Source organism: Pseudorasbora parva, chromosome 12 (genome assembly GCF_024679245.1).
Source record: "Pseudorasbora parva isolate DD20220531a chromosome 12, ASM2467924v1, whole genome shotgun sequence".
Lineage (NCBI taxonomy): Eukaryota > Metazoa > Chordata > Actinopteri > Cypriniformes > Gobionidae > Pseudorasbora > Pseudorasbora parva.
This window is the reverse complement of record NC_090183.1, coordinates 45,343,374-45,363,714: the sequence shown is the minus strand read 5'-3', so window position 1 is coordinate 45,363,714 and position 20,341 is coordinate 45,343,374. Positions and strand designations below refer to the sequence as shown.

The 20,341-nt window shown below is 38.0% G+C and overlaps 1 protein-coding gene across 4 annotated transcripts in view; it reads right to left on the bottom strand.

Moving 5' to 3' along the window:
* Window positions 1-2,002: 2,002 nt before the first annotated feature.
* The window catches only part of anks1ab (ankyrin repeat and sterile alpha motif domain containing 1Ab), a 119,343-nt gene continuing 101,004 nt past the window's right edge, over window positions 2,003-20,341 (bottom strand). For 2 of the 4 annotated variants that reach the window (XM_067460472.1, XM_067460473.1), the window contains 5 exons: window positions 18,684-18,755; window positions 15,578-15,661; window positions 14,641-14,778; window positions 12,942-13,121; window positions 10,583-11,834 (listed from right to left, as the gene is read on the bottom strand). In XM_067460472.1, coding sequence (XP_067316573.1) covers window positions 11,571-11,834; window positions 12,942-13,121; window positions 14,641-14,778; window positions 15,578-15,661; window positions 18,684-18,755 — 738 coding nt within the window. In that variant the 3' untranslated portion in view covers window positions 10,583-11,570. Of the gene's footprint in view, window positions 8,302-10,582; window positions 11,835-12,941; window positions 13,122-14,640; window positions 14,779-15,577; window positions 15,662-18,683; window positions 18,756-20,341 lie in introns of those variants that run through there. The other 2 variants (XM_067460474.1, XM_067460476.1) reach the window with 2 other exon arrangements.

The window sequence follows — 20,341 nt, the reverse complement described above, 5'->3', positions numbered from 1 at the left end:
TGTGTAGCAGTGACCAAAAAGTTTGAAATGTCTGCATTTTAAGAGAAGCTTATTGGCCTTTGCATGTTTTGGGTAGCCTAGAAATCTAGACGCACCCTAGCGGCAGCAAATCTAGTCTGCCGTGAGTGTCGTCTAGCAACTCTCAGCACCCATCTGAGCTGTAAACGCCAAACTCTTGACGGTCCAATCACATCATGTATAGAGTTGGTGGGCGGGGCTTAACATAATGACGCCATAGTTGCGCTTGCGTGCTTCTAGTAAACACAGAAACTGGCGAACGGCGGTCTCTCGAATCAGCTTTGACCGCGACTCTGGAAGACTTGGAGTTAAGCTTTTCTCTGAGAAAAGAACAAAGAACGGCACTAAAGTCATTCTGAAGAAGGGCAGATGTGTTCGGAGTTTAGCCGACCGAATACGGTGAATGTTTAATCTGTCACCGAGCTCCGCTTCACCTTCGTTGCTCTGGTTGGTGTAGCGCTATCCTGCAGAGGGAGTTTGACAGACAGCCGTTTATCCGCCCCTCAGATTGAGCTGTCAATGGTGAGTTTCCAGATCAAACATCTTGATGTGGGTCTGGCTTGTCAGGCTACGTTTTGGGCTCATATTGATACAATATTATGTCACATGGCATACCAAAATGCACTATGGTCCAAAATGGTCACTGATGTCTCCGTTATCCAAGAATGACCGAGAAATCATAATCTGGAGTCTTTTTGTCATAAAAATGTAAATAATCTATATTATCACTATATTTGTTATCATTGAAAATATCACTACTATCCCCAAGTAGATTTTAAATACTTTAATATTTTTGTATTCAGATTGTAAGCTGGGACAGTTTCCCGGAATGGCATTTTGAGCTCAATAGAGATGAGTTATTCATTATGAATACTCACGTGAGTAATTAAAAGGGGGAAGTCGAGTCATTTAATGTAGTGTATTTAGACTGAAACCTGTCTCAGCATTTTAGGCCACATCCACATATCTGATATTTTTCTTTTCACGTCTCAAGAAATATCTATGGAAGCCTGTTTGCGCCACTAAATAAAAAAAATAAAAGAGTAATTGCGACTTGTTTTGCTCAGAATTCTGACTTTTTTCTCACAATTGCGAGTTATAGTCACAATTCTGACAATTTCTCAGCCAGAATTGCGACTTTATTTCACGCAATTGCGAGTTTATGTCTCCGAATTCTGACTTTAAAACGGTCGAAAGAGAGGTAAATTCTCACGATAAAATAACAATAAATACATTTGCTACTTGTGTTTTATTAACGCCTACACCTACCCCCAACCTTAAACATACCTGTATAATAATGCAAATACAGTAATTAAAGGATGCAATATCTATGTGCGCATGCCCAGTGCCTGTAGTTGTATCCCTTCCAGTCTTTATTGTGTGAGACGTGGAGTAATAACTTCACCGTTTCACAAAATATACAGATTATCTGTACACATTAAAAAAACGCAAGGTTGTCGGTTTCAGATTTATCCACTCTGGGACCCGATACAAGTTTCAGGCTCCTAAAACACCGGATCCGTTTGGACGAAACCCACACAGAGACGAAACGCGTCTCTGTGTGGACGGGCCTTAGAGTGACCTTTTATTGTGGCCAGTCTATGGCACATCTGTGCAATAATGATGCTGTCTAATCAGCATCTTGATATGCCAAACCTGTGGATGGTGGATTATCTCGGCAAAGGAGAAGTGCTCACTAACACAGCTTTAGACAGATTTGTGAACAATATTTGAGAAAAATAGGTCTTAGGTCGTTGAGTTCAGCTCATGAAAAATAGAGGAAAAAACAAGTGTTGCGTTTTTAATTTTGTTCAGTGTATATATTTTTTGTATTATAAATATGCTTTGGACACCAGAATTGACACGCCATGTCATTGACCCATAAACAGAAACTTGCAATAATGTAATCAAATCAATAACAAAGCCAGCTTGAGGTCCAATTCATACATACAATATGCACACACAAAAATGCAATTCAAAAATGTAGAGCAAAAGTCTTGAATTTATTAGTTCAATGGCATTGAGATAGTATAATGATTGTTCCTTAAGTAAATGGAATGAACATACAGAATAGTATGAGCATTCAGGACAAAAAGTACATTTAATCGACATCTTTTAATCGTAGTTAATTTACCTTCTACATAGGCCAACAGTGGTATTTTTTTCTTGTGTTGTCAAGTGCAAGCATTCAGCCCTGATCCTGGTATGTTTCTGACATCCTCATGCTCTTCCCAACCAGGGAAAACTGAGGATACTAATGCAAATTTATGTTCAATTGTTTGTCAATATTTGCTCAAATTATGTGAAGTTCAAAAGAAATTCAAGTGAATTCAAAGAGGAAGCGAGGGAGAAGTGTTGCCTGAGGGATTTGCATTTTTCTTCCACTTTTTTTTCTCATTTTCTGTAAATCATTCCTATTAAGTGGACACAAAAACAACCAGCTAACTATAAAAAAATAAAACACTCGCTGTGATGCTTAGCTAGGCTTTGTGACAGGTGACCATAAAGTGACAGCTTTGTTTTCATACTGCAAATCAATAGCCTAAGTATGCTACATCTTTGCTATTTCACAGTAAGATCATTGCATCGACCATTTTAATTTAGCTGGATTCTTCACATACAGTTAAAAATATTTTTGCTGATTTACATTATTTCTTCTCAACTGTAACAGGTCTTTGTTTTAAATGCCATAAATCTTCAACAAGCAGTTTTACAATGTACACAGAGTTCAAAAAGATCATTTTTTTAGGTATATGCTGCTAATGTCACTCACAAAGTCCTTCTGCATATGAAAATAAACGACAGTTTAAGAGGAAACATTGAACACTAAAATGTTCACACAGTGCTCAGGAAAGAGAATTCCAGTTTTCCAGAAATTCCACAAAGTTATTTGAAGATATAAATGAGTAAATCCCATGGAAAAACTTGAGAAATGCCTGGATCATCCCAAAATCAAACTAGAGAAGTGAATAAACCTATTTTTAGGACCATACTTTTTGTTTCAGCAAATTTCCTCTAACAACTTTTTACCATATGGACCACAAAACCAGTCATAAGGGTCAATAATAATAAAAAATTGGAGATCTAAAAGCTGAATAAGCTATCCATTGATGTATGGTTTGTTAGGATAGGACAGTATTTGGACAAACTATTTGAAAATCTGGAATCTGAGGGTGCAAAAAAGTCGTAATATTGAGGAAATCGCCTTTAAAGTTGTCCAAATGAAGGCCATATTACTACTAATAATACATTTTGGATATATTTACGGTAGGACATTTACAAAATATCTTTATGGAACATGATCTTAATATCCTAATGATTTTTGGTATAAGAGAAAAATTGATCATTTTGACCCATACAGGATATTGCCACAAATATACCCATGTGAATATTGATATAATGATAATGCAATTTTGACGTGACATGCCATTTTCACTGTCACACAACATAAAAATGAATATAATTAGTATTGTCATAATTTAAAATACTACATGGTTAAACATTTATTACATGACCTGTTAATATAAAAACTGCTTTGTCTTTAGAATTTTTGTTTTTTGTTTTTTTTGAGCCAAATCTCAAAATTGTCCTATGGTGTGACTGTCTCAAGCATGGGTCAATACATTACAACTTTTATAAATTAAACAGAAAAGCATTAAAATGTTAATAAATAGCTCAGGCATAATTTTATAAGTGTCTATTTTAGTAAATGGTCTATTTTAGTAAATCAGTCATAATGGTAAATTTTTTGAAATTGAGATTTATACATCATCTGAAAGCTGAATAAATAAGCTTTCAATTGATATTATTAGGACAATATTTGACCGAACTATTTAAAAATCTATATATTAAGAAAATCTCCTTTAAAGTTGTCCAAATGAAGTCCTTTATATATATATATTTACAGTAGGAAATTTACAAAATATCTTCATGGAACATGATTGATCTTGATATCCTAATGATTTTTGGCATAAAAGAACAATGGATAATTTTGACCCATACAATGTATTGTTGGCTATTGCCACAGATATACGGGTAACTCATAGGAACTTGATTTTGTCACTAAACCATGTCCTCTGGAGTGACACCATATCCTGATTTTAAATCGGCCAATTTCACTGACAAGTTTAATTAGTTGAAGGACCTCATTCAAAGTCATGGTAAGATTTGGTCTCAGAATTGTTCAAATATTTAACTTTTTTGTTAGCACTATAAAAGTGTTGAGTTCTGTTGTCCTTTGGTGCGACACCACTATATTTGTAATTCTTTGACCATAGGACACATTTCAGTAAAAATGTTCAAAAAATCAGTGAAAGGATTGACAAAGTTAGTGACAAACAATATGCAGTTTTTCTTCAAAAGTGGTCTTTTACAAAAAACAACAACAAAAAACAATTACTGCATATTTTTCTACTACCCTTACAAAGATGAACCATGGTTTTATTATAGTAAAAGTGTAGTAACCATGTTTTTTTGGCTAATTAATTTATATAACCACAGTTTTACCACAAATACCATGGTTAAACTATGGTTAGATTAGCAAAGCCATGGTTAATTTGTGGTTACCATGGTTTAACCATATAACAAATGTTTTTTTTTTAATTGTAGTAAACCATAGTTCATTTTCGTAAGGGTACCGAAATATTAAATACACTACATTTGTAGAGTGCACTTTGGTTGTATCTGTTGTACTGTATACCCATAAAATAGTCAAAAAAATCATGATAGTGCTAAAATAGGCTTTATGCAAAATCTCTCCCGTTGATTTTGGGGTGAAATATGGCATTGCTTTTTGAGATTCAATCAAACTGAATATCATGCTGATTCATATTTTAATATTTGACGCGTCAGGTCCATTTCCACATCACCGACAAATCAGTTTATCGGTTGAGTAATGTCCATACTCAAGTTTGTTTTTGCAGTAGGAGCAACTTTGGACAGTCCGTTTGGCACGGCAGTTAAGTGCTAATTTTGTCTATTTCTCTCTCGCATACTCACTCAATTTCTTCCTCATTTGGACTCACACATAAAGTTTCACCTGAGTCCCCTTCAAATCACACCTTGGTGTCCGGAAACTTGAAAGGTGGAGTGAGCTACACAAGGAAAAATATATTGGAATTCAGAAATTGGAATGCTCTAGAAGTCCCAATCAAGTTGTCATAGACCAAACAGGACTACTAATTAAACTATAAATATTAAATATGTGACAGAATTTCAGAAATATGAACACAGTGCCAAAAAATACACAAAGCACACGTTACAGGATGTGATGGCATGAGTGAAATCAATCTTGAGTTATAGCCTCTTTGGCAATTTTTCAGTTAGGAAATGGGACAAAACAATATCAAACGATGGTTATTGATGCGTGAGGATGATAGCGATGTCTGGAGGCTGAGGATGTGCAACACAGTCACAAATAAATTACCACAACTTTAACAGATAACTCCATTACACAGGAGATGAGAGACAAACACTGCAGTTCAAAGGTGAGTAACAGCCAGAACCAAACCGTTCTTTTCCCACACAAGAATAAATACAGCCACGTACACACTGCAACAACGTTTTGATAATTACATGAAAAATAAATTCGCGTATACTGAATATAAATGTGTATACTGGACTGGTGTCACTCGGGAACGCGCAATAGCGACCGTTGCGAAACTGTCACCACAGCGGATATGAACCAGAGAAACATATGAACGCCGTAATTTTCGACGATAAATATCAGCAAACAGAGGCATTTATGTCCTGTATTTTGGGGTTGGAGGGAGAAACTACGGTGTAGAAAAACTGTCGAAATATGCGAAGAAAATAACAAGACACCTACCTCAGTTTCTTTGTTTTTTTCCTGTTACCTCAGAGGAGCAGCTGTAGTGTAGTGTCCGTTAGAATGACGTCACTGCATTAATTACTAGTTCATTTTGGTCGCGTATTTAATAACATGCGTATAATTTATGTTTCGTACGTGAATCTAGTTTAAAAATGTTTACTGCTGTAAATAAAAGAACTGAGAGTAAAACAAATCGTCTTTAGCCACAGTGTAAACATAAATCCAAAGTAAAACAGACGACTTTGAGCATCTACACTGAAAAAATAAATAAATAATAATAATGTTAAAAAAAAGATTAAAAACAAAGTGGTGCGTGAATAGTGATCTGTTGTGAAACTTTTGCGGTTGTAGTGTGATAAATATAAACGAAAAGAGACTTTACAACCTGTATTTTTAGGTTCGGTAGAAGGAACTCCGGTGATCGAAATAAGCGAAGAATTCAAGACACATAACTCAGTTTCTGTGTTTTTTCCATTACCTCAGAGCATACAAGTTAAATGTTTTGAGTGAATCTAGTTTCAAAATTGTAAAAAAGAAGAAGAAAAAAAAATCGCCTTTAGCCACAGTGTAAACACAAAACCAAAGTCTGACAAACTAATGCAGTAAAATAATTGTGTGTGTGTTGCTGTGTTCCTGTGTGTAAATAAACAAAGTGGTGCGCAATAGCGACCATTGCAAACTGTCACCATAGCAACAACATCTACCTGCGACTATGAACCAAAAATAGGACACCGTTATTTTTGATGATAAATATAAGCGAACAGAGACGTATTTATTTTCTGTATTTTTAGGTTTGGTGGGAGACACTACGATGAAGAGAAACTATCGCAATATGCGAACAAATCATACCTCAGTTTTTGTGAAGCTAAAGTGTCCGTTAGAATGACGTCACTGCGTTAATGACTAGTTCGCATATTTTATAATATGCACACAATATGTTTTGTGCGTGAATCTAGTTCCAAAATTGTTACTGCTGTAAATAACGTAACAGAGTAAAACAAATCGTCTTCAGCCGCAGTGTGAACATGGCTTATGAAACAAGACAGAACATAAAACCAAAGCAGATTTCTAGCATCTAATACATTGAAATAACATTTTTGTGTGTGTGTGTGTTTTTTGTTTTTTGCGTGAATAAACAAAGTGGTGCAAACTTACAGTACATGCCACAATATGCGTAAGGCTGTTTGAAGCTGTTTTTCTCTAGCCTTAGTGCTTTTTTTCTTTTCTTGGCTTCATTATCTTCTCTCTAAAGATAACTGTCACCATGGGAATTATTTTACAATTGAAAATAGTAACATTTACTGCTATTACATCTATGAAAATAGTGCGTCTTATCTTTCTGCAAATGACTTCTCTCAGGTAACTGAATTTACGGAACAAATCATCAATCACAAAATGAACACAGAGGTTATACACACACTTATCATGTGATGTTAAAGTTTCAAATATAGAACTTTATGAGATAAAATGGATTCCCTTGTTAGATAAAAAGGTCATTAATCAAATTGCGTCCCAAAAATGACGAGAATGGGGACGTTGTCTTGGTTATTCCATTTTCTTGGGGCTGTTTTTTACTCTTCCTAGTAAATCTGTATTGCATTGCAAATCCCAACCTCTAAACGCTCTAAACAGGCATAGTCTTTCTTCCGAGGGCCTCAGAGCTGCAGATGCCTGGTAAGAAAAAAGGAAGCACTGGATGTGAATCGAAATTACAGACCAACTCTTTTTGAAAAAACTGCTGGGGGTGGGGGAACGGGTCCAACTACAGGGGGGAAAAGTGATCTAGTGCTACAGGGTTTGAGGATGTTGCATTCATGATCGTGAACGTACGTAAACTTCAAAAACAGTACTAGTATTGCTGTTGCAGTCAGAGAGTTTGTTGATCTACTAATTTCTAATAAAGTTCCACCAAACGTGTCCATCCGGATGAGGAGATGTAGAAATGCTACAAGTGTCAGAGCTACTCGGCGCCTACACGTCGGCTCAAGTTTGGAGGTTTTGTGAGAGAGAACCCTCTGGCACGAGGGACCAAACCGTAAACATTCAGCGTAATGTATAAAATATGGACGCTTTCAGAGGCGCCATGACGGAAGAGTTTGAGGAGGCTGGTTATACGGCAAATCCAAGATTTCCAGAAAGCAAAAAAAGGATGGTGGAGGCGTTCAGCTCTCCGAGAGGGCAATGCAGGCAAGGACCAGGGTCGGGATTGGCGTGGGAAGTAGTCTTGCCCTGAGGGAGGCTACAAATCACAGTGAGAAGGCACGGGGCACTCGAGTATATGGGGCGTGGGGTTGAAATGGGGCAGCAGGCAGGATTGGACAAGGTGCCCTGCTTCAAAATATGGTGGTCTCATACTTGGTGCTACTCGAAGGTCTGGAGGAGTCTCGTGGTTCGAAGAGCCAACTGGTGCTGCCCAGGGACTGCAGGTCCGTTTCTGGCTCCAGAGGGTCGATCTGCCGGAGAAGCAGGAGCGAGGAGTAAGACGGCAGGTGAAAATGGCAGCCAACGGAGAACCACATTTCACACAAGTGAGGAGATGGCCGTTGTGGATGAACACCATGTAGGAGAAACCACCATAGACATAGACAACAACACTTATATCTGGACCTGATGCTGGTTTGAGTGCATCTACACAAATGCCTGGAAATAGTTGCTCACTGGAGCAATTGCATTCATTTAAAGGAAGTGTATGTAAGATTGTGGCCAAAACTGGTACTGCAATCACTTTCAAATGACTGTAGAGCGGTGTATCCCCCTCCCCCTGACTCAAAGTTGCCAGATTGGCTGCAGGATCAGCAGGAACGTTTGTAGATCTGCAGCTGTGCTAACTAGAGCAGATCTGGCAACCCTAACACTACTGACTTCATGATTGGTGGACAGGTGGAGGGTGGAGCTTCAGGCCAAAACACAACATGTCAACATCAACATCAGTTGAGGGCTGCAACAACAACTTTTACATGACAATATCCTGGCCGGACTTCTGTTGTCAGTGATAGAAGTGTTTGAAATTAACATGATTTCTTAATGTCTAGTGACATATCAGGGCCATTTTATGATTAATTGAAATACATTTCTTACATACAGTTCCTTTAAGAATCAATTTACAAGAAATTTTGAGTTTTTCAGATTTTAAAAGCAGCATTTTTAAGGTCGCCTGATATTGAGTTACATAATAAAAAGTGTAAATTCCAGTTGCTGGCGCAGCATTGTAAGTATTGCTTAAAACACAATAGTTTGTTTTTGAAAAGTCCTCTCAATGATGCTGTTTGGCAACACAAACTTTTCATTCCACTATATGTATTGTTTTCTAATATTTGTAATAGACATTGCTCCAGGCTTGGCAAACCCAATTGAGGAAATGTGATCTGTGAAGTACAACTATATCGGCACAAATCTCCCGAAAACATGTCTGGGTCACATTTCACCCCAAAATCCTCATCACTTAAAATTTGCTCAAATGAAAATAAGCCATTAAAATTTCCAAACAAACTACACATTGGCACCCTTGGTAAATATAAACAAAGTTGGCCTTGAAAATAAATCTGCAGTGTTCTTTCATTTTAAAAAAATCACAAAATTAAAACTTTTCATTGAAGTAAAACAATTGAAATCTCACTATGAAATAAATGTTTTTCTCCAAAATACATTGGCCACAATTATTGGCACCCCTAGAAATTCTTATGAGTTATATATCTCTGAAGTATATTCCTATTAATTGGAGAATATGAGCATGAAATTGTCCAGCCATAACTTCTTGTTTCACAGGAGTATAAATATGAGGAATCACAAACGCCACATTCCCCTAATCATCACCATTACAATGAGTAAAATAAAAAAAATATCGCTCTGATGTGCAGTAAAAGATTGTTGAGCTACAGAAATAAGAAAAGAGCTAAAGCATTGAAAATTGTGGCGGAGGGGGCGTGGTTTCACGAGGTCTGTAGCGGGGGAGAAGGAACGGAGCAGAGCGGGGAGTAAGTAGGTCAAGTGCAAATGAATAACACCTGTGTCTGATTGCAGTAATTGCCGTGGAGAGACAGCACAAAAGCCGCTCCGTGAGGAGAGGAAGGGAGAGAGAGTTGGACTGGGACTAGGCGGATACCCCTGAGCCTGAGCCGATACAGAGTGATACTGAAGAGTTTACGAGTTAAGAGATTGAGTCGGAGAGACGGAGTTTTACGCCCTCGTTGATGCTTGTGTTTACCATTTGTGTATGAGAAATAAAGTTTCGCTAGTCCCAGTCACACCGACCCCGCCTTCTTCCTTCCCCACAATAGAGATAAGAACCACGAACCTGACTACAAAAATCTTTCAACAACAATTAAGAAGTTCAATCAACTAAAGATGTTCTGAATCTGACGTTTGTGTATATCATCCTAATGCACAAGAGGAGGAGAGTTTGGGTGGACAAAGACTCTCCAAGATCACAGATGGAGAATCGCAGAGATTAGTTGAGTCTTGGGGTCAGAAAGACTAAAATAACTGATCAAACGACCCCTACATCACCACATGTTGTTTGGGAGGGCTTGAAGAACAATCCTCCTCGCTCATCCAGAAACAAACTCCAGCAGATTCAGTGTCAGACATGACTGGACCTGCTTCTGTGTCCAGATGACTCTAAAACAAGAGCTTTTTGGCAGCAAACACACCAGATGGGATCAAAAGTCCCCCATCCCCATGGTTAAATACACCTTTTTAGGGGCCTATTTTTTTGCTGGAGGTCCTGGACTTCTTGTTCAGACACATGGCATCATGGATTCTAGCAAATAACAACAGATATTAAATCAAAACCTGACGGTCTCTGCTAGAAATCTTCTAATGGGCTCTGGTTGGATCTTCCATCAGGACAACGATCCAAAGCAAACATCAAAATCAACACACACATGTGTCTGAGCAGAAAATGAATCTTCTGCTGTGGCTATCCTAGTCGCTGACCTGAAGCCTATAGAGAACGAGTGATGAACTGAAGAGAAGAGCTGCGAATTTGGAGAGATTGTGTGTGGAGGAATGATCTCTGATCTCCAAACTCATCAGGCATTACAGGAGAAGACTCAGAGCTGTTATCTTTGGGAAATGGACAATGCAATAATTGTGGCCAATGAAAGGCTACGAAATAAAAGATCAAAATGATAAACAATCTAGGTAACACTTTATTTTAAGGTTCAGTTATTAACTAGTTGCTTATGATCATGCATATTACTAGGATATTAGCTGTTTATTAGTACTTATAAAGCTCATATTAATGCCTTATTCTGCATGACCTTATTCTACATCCCTTAATCCGACCCAATACCTAAACTTAAAAGCTACAGAAACTACCTTACTAACTATTAATTAGCAGTAAATTAGGAGTTTATTGAGGCAAAAGTCATGGTTAATAGTGAATATGTGTTCCCCATACTAAAGTGATACCACAATCATTTGCTCATATTTACCAAGGGTGCCATTATTAGTGGAGGGCACTGTATATCCATAACTTTCTTTTTGCAATATATAATATCTAATTTTTTCCTTTTGATTCTGGAGTGAATTATCATCTGGGCATGTTCTTGACAGCTTTGGTGAGAGTCACCTAAACAAACTTTATTTATTTTGACAAATCAAGCATATCTTCAGGCAAAAACAAGAACTCAACATATCCTCATACATGATTGATATATCATCTTAAATCTAAAAAGATTGCTCTCACACCACATTTTAAAGTTGTGACCTGTTGCTAGTGTCAACCAAAGATGTACATGGGGGGGAAAAAATAGGTGGATAACCGTGAAAATCGGAAACGTAACAGGAAAATTAGTAAAGTGAATAAGTGGCAGGGAAGAAAAAGCCTGAGACGTGCGGGAGAATATGAGGAAGAGAGAGAGAGAGAGAGAGAGAGAGAGAGAACCTGAACTCCAGGGCTGATAGAGGGCAGCGGGAGGAAGGAGGGGCGGTGGGCGGAGCAAGTGTGACAGTAACAGCAGCGGCATTCAAGCACAGGTGCACCCTGGGAAGGAGGAGCAGGCAGAAGATTACAGAGACAAAATTACTGCAAAGTAGACATTTAAAGGGACAGTTCACAATAAAATGAGAATGCACTGCAAAAAATGCTTTTCTTACTTAGTATTTGTGTCTTATTTCTAGTCCAAACATCTAAAAATTCTTAAAACAAGAAGTATTTACTAGACAAGCAAAAATTATTGTCTTGTTTTGGGAAAAAATAACTCAAAATGAAGAGAGTTTTTGCTTAAAATAAGATAAATAATCTGCCAATGGGGTGAGAAAAATAATCTTAATTCAAACTGAAAACTAGATTATTTTTCTTACCCCATTGGCAGATTATTTTGCTTATTTTAAGCAAAAACTCTCTTCATTTTGAGTTATTTTTTCCCAAAACAAGACAATAATTTTTACTTGTCTAGTAAATGTTTCCTAATGTAATTTTTTTTAGATATTTGGACTAGAAACAAGACAAAAATACTAAGTAAAAAAATTATTTTTTGCAGTGTGAAGCATAGCTTCTCACACACACATACATACACACACACACACACACACACACACACACACACACGCACGCACGCACATACACACACACAAACACACACACATTTGGTCTATGTGGTTTACAGGGACTCTCCATAGGCGTTATTGATTTATACTGTACAAACCGTTTTTTCTATCCCCTTACACTGCCCCTAAACCTACCCATCATATGTTTTTAAAGCTATTTGAATTATGAGGACATTTGAAATTACCAGTGTAATACCCATGTAGTTATTCAAATTTGTGTCCTCATAAACCACATAAACAGGCACACACACACACACACACACACACACACACATACACACACACACACACACACACACACACACACACACACACACGCACACAATCCAAAAACCTACCCATCACAGGAAACATTCTGCATTTTTACTTTCTAAATAAAACCTCGTTCTGTATGATTTATAAGCCTTTTGAAAAGTGGGGACAATGTCCTCATATTTCACCCTCTCCTAATACCTTTGTCATACCCATGTCATATACACATTTGTGTCGACACACACACACACACACACACACACACACACACACACACACTCGTACTCACGGTGGAGCGGCGTGTGCTGTTGCGGGACTGTGAGCTGGGCCTGCTGGTCTTGGGCTCGATGCTTTCGGAGGCTGGAGCCGCGTATGAACTGTGACGCCGGGCCTTCTGTGCCTGGAGAGCCATGTGATAGGCCACCTCAAAGGCCTGTCCCAGCGTCAGGATGATCTCATACGTCTGTGTCTGTGCGGACAACAGCCATTAGTTGAGGAATTAAATAATCACCCACAAGCCTTTTCACTCTCAGTGTGGCTATAAAAAGCCAAAGGCGGCAGAGGGAGCTATATTAGACCTGACAGCCCAACCACAACCTGTAAGTGTTACTCGTTTTACTCGCGTGTTACCAGCCAATCAGAACAGAGCTCATTTACATAAAGCAGTCAGACAATCATCTAAATTAAAATAATAAAGTGCATGTACAATAATAAATATATTTCATATAATAATTAATCAAACCTGAATTACATCTCTCTATCTAAATTAAAATAATGAAATGTATGTAAATAATAATGTTTCATATAGTAATTAATAAAAACTACATTACATCTATAAATCTAAATTAAAATCATAAAATATATGTAAAATAATAAATATGTTTTATATAATAATTAATAAAAACGACATTACATCTCTTTATCTAAATTAAAATAATGAAATGCATGTAAAACAATAAACAAATGTCCTATAATAATTAATAAAAACTAAATTATATATATATATATATATATATATATATATATATATATATATATATATATATATATATATATATATATATATATATATATATATATATATATATATATATATATATAATTAAAATAGTTAAATGCATTTAAAATAATAAACACATTTCATATAATAATTAATAAAATCTAAATGACGTCTATGGTAAAATAAATAAATAAATAAAAGCCTTGACATGTTAATAAAATAAACTCAAAAAAGAATTTCAAAGTTAATACTAATAATAATAAAAAAGAAATAAAATGCTGCAAAACTGCAAAATATGGCAACTCTAAATATTCCATAAATTTTCTGTCTGATCATAAATATTAATTAAGACTATTATCAGCTCACTTTAAACTAAATGGGGTCCATTTTGATTTTATATTGCCTTTAAAGGGGTGGCTGCATGCGATTTGACTTTTTTAACTTTAGTCAGTGTGTAATGTCGCTGCTTGAGCATAAACAGTCTCTGCAAAGTTACAGCGCTGAAAGTTCACTGCAAACGGAGATATTGTCTTTTAAAGTTACGGCAGTTTATTGCCTACAAAAATGGCCGGTTTGGACTACAACGAGCTTCTTCCTGGGTTGGTGACATCATAAACCCTCGCTAGTCTCCGCAGATGTGACTTCTGCCCGTAATGGGAAGGGGCGTGGCCTTAACCTGTGCTTGGCACTTCAGCCAATAAAAATACAGGAAACTACATTTGGCCATCTGACCAATCTAAGACCATTGCGTTTTTCAGAGGGAGGGGCTTCATAGAAGCAGGAAGCAGACGAGCCGTTCAAAGGACAGACAGCGGTGTGGAATAAAGGGAGAATAGAAGAAAAATACAGCGTTTAAAAAAAAAAAGTATTAAGACATTAAGTATTATGTTAAACTGCACCCTACAAACACAACCAAGCCTAGAAAAAAACACCCCATTAACAAACCCTGATGGATTGGTTCCCCAGTAAAAGAGCAGATCTCACGCACCACTTCTACTGTGGTGAACACATGGCAGAAATGGAAACCAGATTTCAGGTCTTTCGTGATGTATGCAAATGTGCAGAGGTCATCCGGATCCTGAGCCGCGCACGAGATGTTCTGGATCTCATGCTCCGCGACCAGCGCCTGCAAACAAACAGAAATATACAACCAATCCATCACGATTTTCAAACATCTGCTAAAAACACGAGCACTTCACTAATTCATAACCATTCAGGCCTATGTAACCATATATAACCATAATCTATCATTCATGTCCGAGCCATAAATAGTGCGGGACGGGTTACTGTAGAACAGATCTCACTGATAGTGATGCTCGGCTTAGCAAACACTGAGAAACAGACACACTGCAAATGCTTTTCTTACTCAGTATTTTTGTCTTGTTTCTAGTCCAAACATCTACAAATTCTTAAAACAAGAAGTATTTACTAGACAAGTAAAAAGTATCATCTTGTTTTGGGAAAATATAACTCAAAATGAAGAGAGTTTTTGCTTAAAATAAGATAAATAATCTGCCAATGGGGTGAGAAAAATAATCTTAATTCAAACTGAAAACTAGATTATTTTTTTCACACCATTGGCAGATTATTTATCTAATTTTAAGCAAAAACTCTCTTCATTTTGAGTTATTTTTTCCCAGAACAAGATGATACATTTTACTTGTCTAGTAAATGTTTCTTAATGTAATTTTTTTTAGATATTTAGACTAGAAACATGACAAAAATACTAAGTAAGAAAAGCATTTTTTGCAGTGCACCAGTGTTATTGTGTGTTTTATTGTGTATTATTTATTTATTGTTGTTGATTGTTTTAATTCTGTAGCACTTTGAGATTTTGTATAATATAAAGTGCATTAAAAAATAAAATGTATTATTATTATTATTATTATTATTATTATTATTATTATTTTAGAGGTTGCTTTTACCTTGGTGGCTGCGTCAACAAACTTGACTCCTCTGTAGGTGATATTCAGAATTATGACGGGACCTTTCCGGTGATCCTTTGATTTCTGACAAAAGATTAGAAGGCAGAAAACTCACTGTATAACATGTCAAATGTATAAACATACAATTTAAAGGGGTCCTATTATACTTTTTCACTTGTTCAGCTTCAGTTAGTGTGTGATGTTTGAGCATTAGAAAGATCTGCAAGCTTACAACACTCAAAGTCACTCCAAAGGGAGATTTAAAGCGGTGGTGGACCCACTTTATATTAGGTGGCCTTAAAGGGGCGGTGAAATGCTGTTTCATGCATACTGAGCTTTCCACTGTTAAAGACTTGGAATCCCATCCTAAACATAGACAAAGTTTCAAAAACTAATGTTGGACGTTTGATGGAGTATTTCTGTGTCAAAAATACTCCTTCCGGTTTCTCACAAGTTTCGGCGAGTTTTTTTCGAGTATGGGTCTACTTGACGTTAATAGAGCGGAAGGTCCTTGTATGGGCCGTACGGGCTCTTCTCCCGGTAGGGTGCGCGCGCGCGTGACTAGAGCACGCTGTAAACAGTCTCTCAGCTGCAGATCCAGTCGTCCGTGAACACTTATGTGGCGCCGCGCTCCACTTTTTTCCTATGGGTGACGTCGAGCGACTTCAACGCTTCAGCACAGCATTCTGGGAAGGCAGCGCTGCATTTGAACCGATTTGAACGCAGAAATGACGGGAAGCTTCAAAACATCGTTTCAGTTGCGTCTCAAAATGGATTTACACACCACTGCTGTCACAGGACTTTACCAAATCATACCAAAGAAGTGTGTTTTTGAAGGAGCAGTCCCAGCGCTAAAGCTTCGGTCCTGCTTTGGAATCAGCCGATGAGTTAACTTAAACTGCTTCAAATGTCTCTGCTTTTGGCTACGCATGAGTAAACATCAGTAAACGACACGATCGCGTGCTTCGTCATTCAAATGCGCTAACTGTTAACGGTTACTCCATTGTTGTTCTCTGTATAACGTTACAGTATTCTGACGTGCAAAACCGTTTTGCTTGCTACTTCTAAGGTCTAGTCGCATACAATAGTCCATAAACCGAATCATGTCCTCATAACTTACACTGCGAGTAAACACACACAAATGTGGAGAGGCCATTAAATACAGTAACTTACATACCACAGAGACGGACGTCCTGATGTTGCCGTTTCTCCTGTTCAATTTATTTCTCCCTCAGATTTGATTGTGGATCATTATCTGTATTAGCTGAGATAGATGGGTTTCTCCCTTTCTCCACGCTTGAGGACGTCACCGCTTTGCGCGCTTGTCATTCTTTAGCTCCGCCCACACGATACGCCTCCAGCCGCTCGGTTTTTTCCGGAAAGACTCGGTACAGCCTATATTTCTTTTATAAATATGATAAAACTAAAGACTTTTCGGAGATATGAAGGATGCAATGCTACTCTATAGGTACTCAAGATTGACATGAGATTGACTGAAACTGAGTGTTTCACCCCCCCCCCCCTTTAACTACTATGTACTAACATTGTAGTTAATCATTTGATACAATGCACTTATTGTGTACATACATGTTTTTACATTGTATTTACATTGAAAAAAAATACCTGTATGTAATTACGTCTGTAATAAATTTCTGTAGTTACATTTGTAATTACACAGTTGGCACTTCCCTTACACCTAACTCTACCCTTAAACGGACCCATCCCACCACACCTGTCCCTAACTCTACCCGTATCCCACCTCAATATCAGCAAAAGTGCTTTGCAATACAATTTGAACACAGCAAGTACATTGTACTTATTTTTTTATGTAAGCACATAGTACTTAAGGCCACCTAATATAAAGTGGGGCCGTGGTGGACCTGTGGTGTTGTTTTCTAGGCTTGGTTGTGTTTATGGGGCGCAGTATAACATGTCTTAATGCTTCTTCTTTTTTTTAAACGCTGTATTTTTCTTCTATTCTCCCTTTATTCCACAATACTACTCTAGCAGTAGTAGTAATACACACCGCTGTCTGTCCTTTGAACGGCTCGTTTGCTTCCTGCTTCTATGAAGCTCATCCCTTCGAAAAACGCAATGAGCGTCGGAATCACATAAAAAGTGTGTGGGTCCTCTCAGATTTTTTTTTACTGTAGTAACGTTAGATGCCATTTACATTAAATACAAATATACCGCTGTTTACTAAACGATTGATTGGGCCAGACAAAATTACAGAAATCACTGAGTTATTAACCGTGGCTGTAGTGTAGTGGTAAGAGACACATGGCTTCAAGTTCTGACGCAAATTGATCAGAGGTTTGAATTTGCCTTTTGCCGACCTCGCTCTACTCCCTTTTCCCTTCACATATCAGATCAGAAAGGCATTTATTAAAAACTGAGAAAATATTAGAAAAGTGGAAATAAAGCATTTAACATGTGTTTAATAATACGTGTTTATCGGTTAGAGGTAGGTAAACAGACGTGCTGAATTAGAGACGATAAAAGTGTGTGGGTCTTGTCCCACACACACACAATGGTTTCGACACCCATGGAAAACGCAATGGTCTTCGATTGGTCAGATGGCCAAATGTAGTTTCCTGTATTTTTATTGGCTGAAGTGCCAAGCACAGGTTAAGGCCACGCCCCTTCCCATTAGGGGCAGAAGTCACATCTGCGGAGACTAGCGAGGGTTTATGATGTCACCAACCCAGGAAGAAGCTCGTTGTAGTCCAAACCGGCCATTTTTGTAGGCAATAAACTGCCGTAACTTTAAAAGACAATATCTCTGTTTGCAGTGAACTTTCAGCGCTGTAGCTTTGCAGAGACTGTTTATGCTCAAGCAAAAACTCTCTTCATTTTGAGTTATTTTTTCCTTTAATGTAATTTTTTTTTGATATTTAGACTAGAAACAAGACAAAAATACTAAGTAAGAAAAGCATTTTTTGCAGTGCATGATTAAATTGTGTATAACATTGTCTCTAAAATACATAAGAAACACGTGCTGACCAATCACAACACACTGCCTTCAAGACTTCATATAAGGGCATAATATGACCCATTTAGGACATGAACTCAGTAAAGGCATATTGAGTAATATCTGCATATATACCCTTATTCTAGCACAGGCTTCCTGCGTAGATTCAATCCCTCGCAGATCCCGGATGATCACAGACCCTAAATACTGGAAAAGAAAAAGGAGAAATAGATTTATCAATGCCATCCATCCATCCATCCATCCATCCATCCATCCATCCATCCATCCATCCATCCATCCATCCATCCATCCTCCATCCATCAATCACCCATCCATCCATCAATCATCCATCAATCACCCATCCATCCATCAATCATCCATCCATCCATCCATCCATCCATCCATCCATCCATCAATCATCCATCCATCCATCCATCCATCCATCCATCCATCTATCCATCCATCAATCATCCATCCATCCATCAATCACCCATCCATCCATCAATCATCCATCCATCCATCCATCAATCCTCCATCAATCATCCATCCATCCATCAATCACCCATCAATCACCCATCCATCCATCCATCAATCCTCCATCAATCACCCATCCATCCATCAATCACCCATCAATCACCCATCCATCCATCCATCCATCCATCCATCCATCCATCCATCCATCCATCCATCCATCAATCATCCGTCAATCACCCATCAATCACCCATCAATCACCCATCAATCCTCCATCAATCATCCATCCATCCATCCATCAATCATCCATCAATCACCCATCAATCACCCATCCATCCATCCATCCATCAATCATCCATCAATCACCCATCAATCACCCATCCATCCATCCATCCATCAATCATCCATCAATCACCCATCAATCATCCATCAATCATCCATCAATCCTCCATCAATCATCCATCCATCCATCAATCATCCATCAATCACCCATCAATCACCCATCAATCCATCCATCCATCCATCAATCACCCATCAATCATCCATCAATCACCCATCCATCCATCAATCACCCATCAATCACCCATCCATCCATCAATCACCCATCAATCACCCATCCATCCATCAATCACCCATCAATCACCCATCCATCCATCAATCACCCATCAATCACCCATCAATCCTCCATCAATCATCCATCCATTCATCCATCAATCATCCATCAATCACCCATCAATCACCCATCCATCCATCCATCCATCAATCACCCATCAATCATCCATCAATCACCCATCAATCACCCATCCATCCATCCATCCATCAATCACCCTTCAATCATCCATCAATCACCCATCAATCACCCATCCATCCATCCATCCATCAATCACCCATCAATCATCCATCAATCACCCATCCATCCATCAATCACCCATCCATCCATCAATCACCCATCAATCACCCATCCATCCATCAATCACCCATCCATCCATCAATCACCCATCAATCACCCATCAATCACTTATCCATCCATCAATCACCCATCCATCCATCCATCAATCACCCATCAATCACCCATCCATCCATCAATCACCCATCCATCCATCCATCCATCAATCACCCATCCATCCATCAATCACCCATCAATCACCCATCCATCCATCAATCACCCATCCATCCATCCATCCATCAATCACCCTTCCATCCATCAATCACCCATCCCAATACTTACATTTTTCCCCAGGACTCACATTTTAAAAATAACAGTGATGGTTCAAAAGAGCCTTTTAATTTTGAATGTAATGCTCATTAATGGATCTTTTCT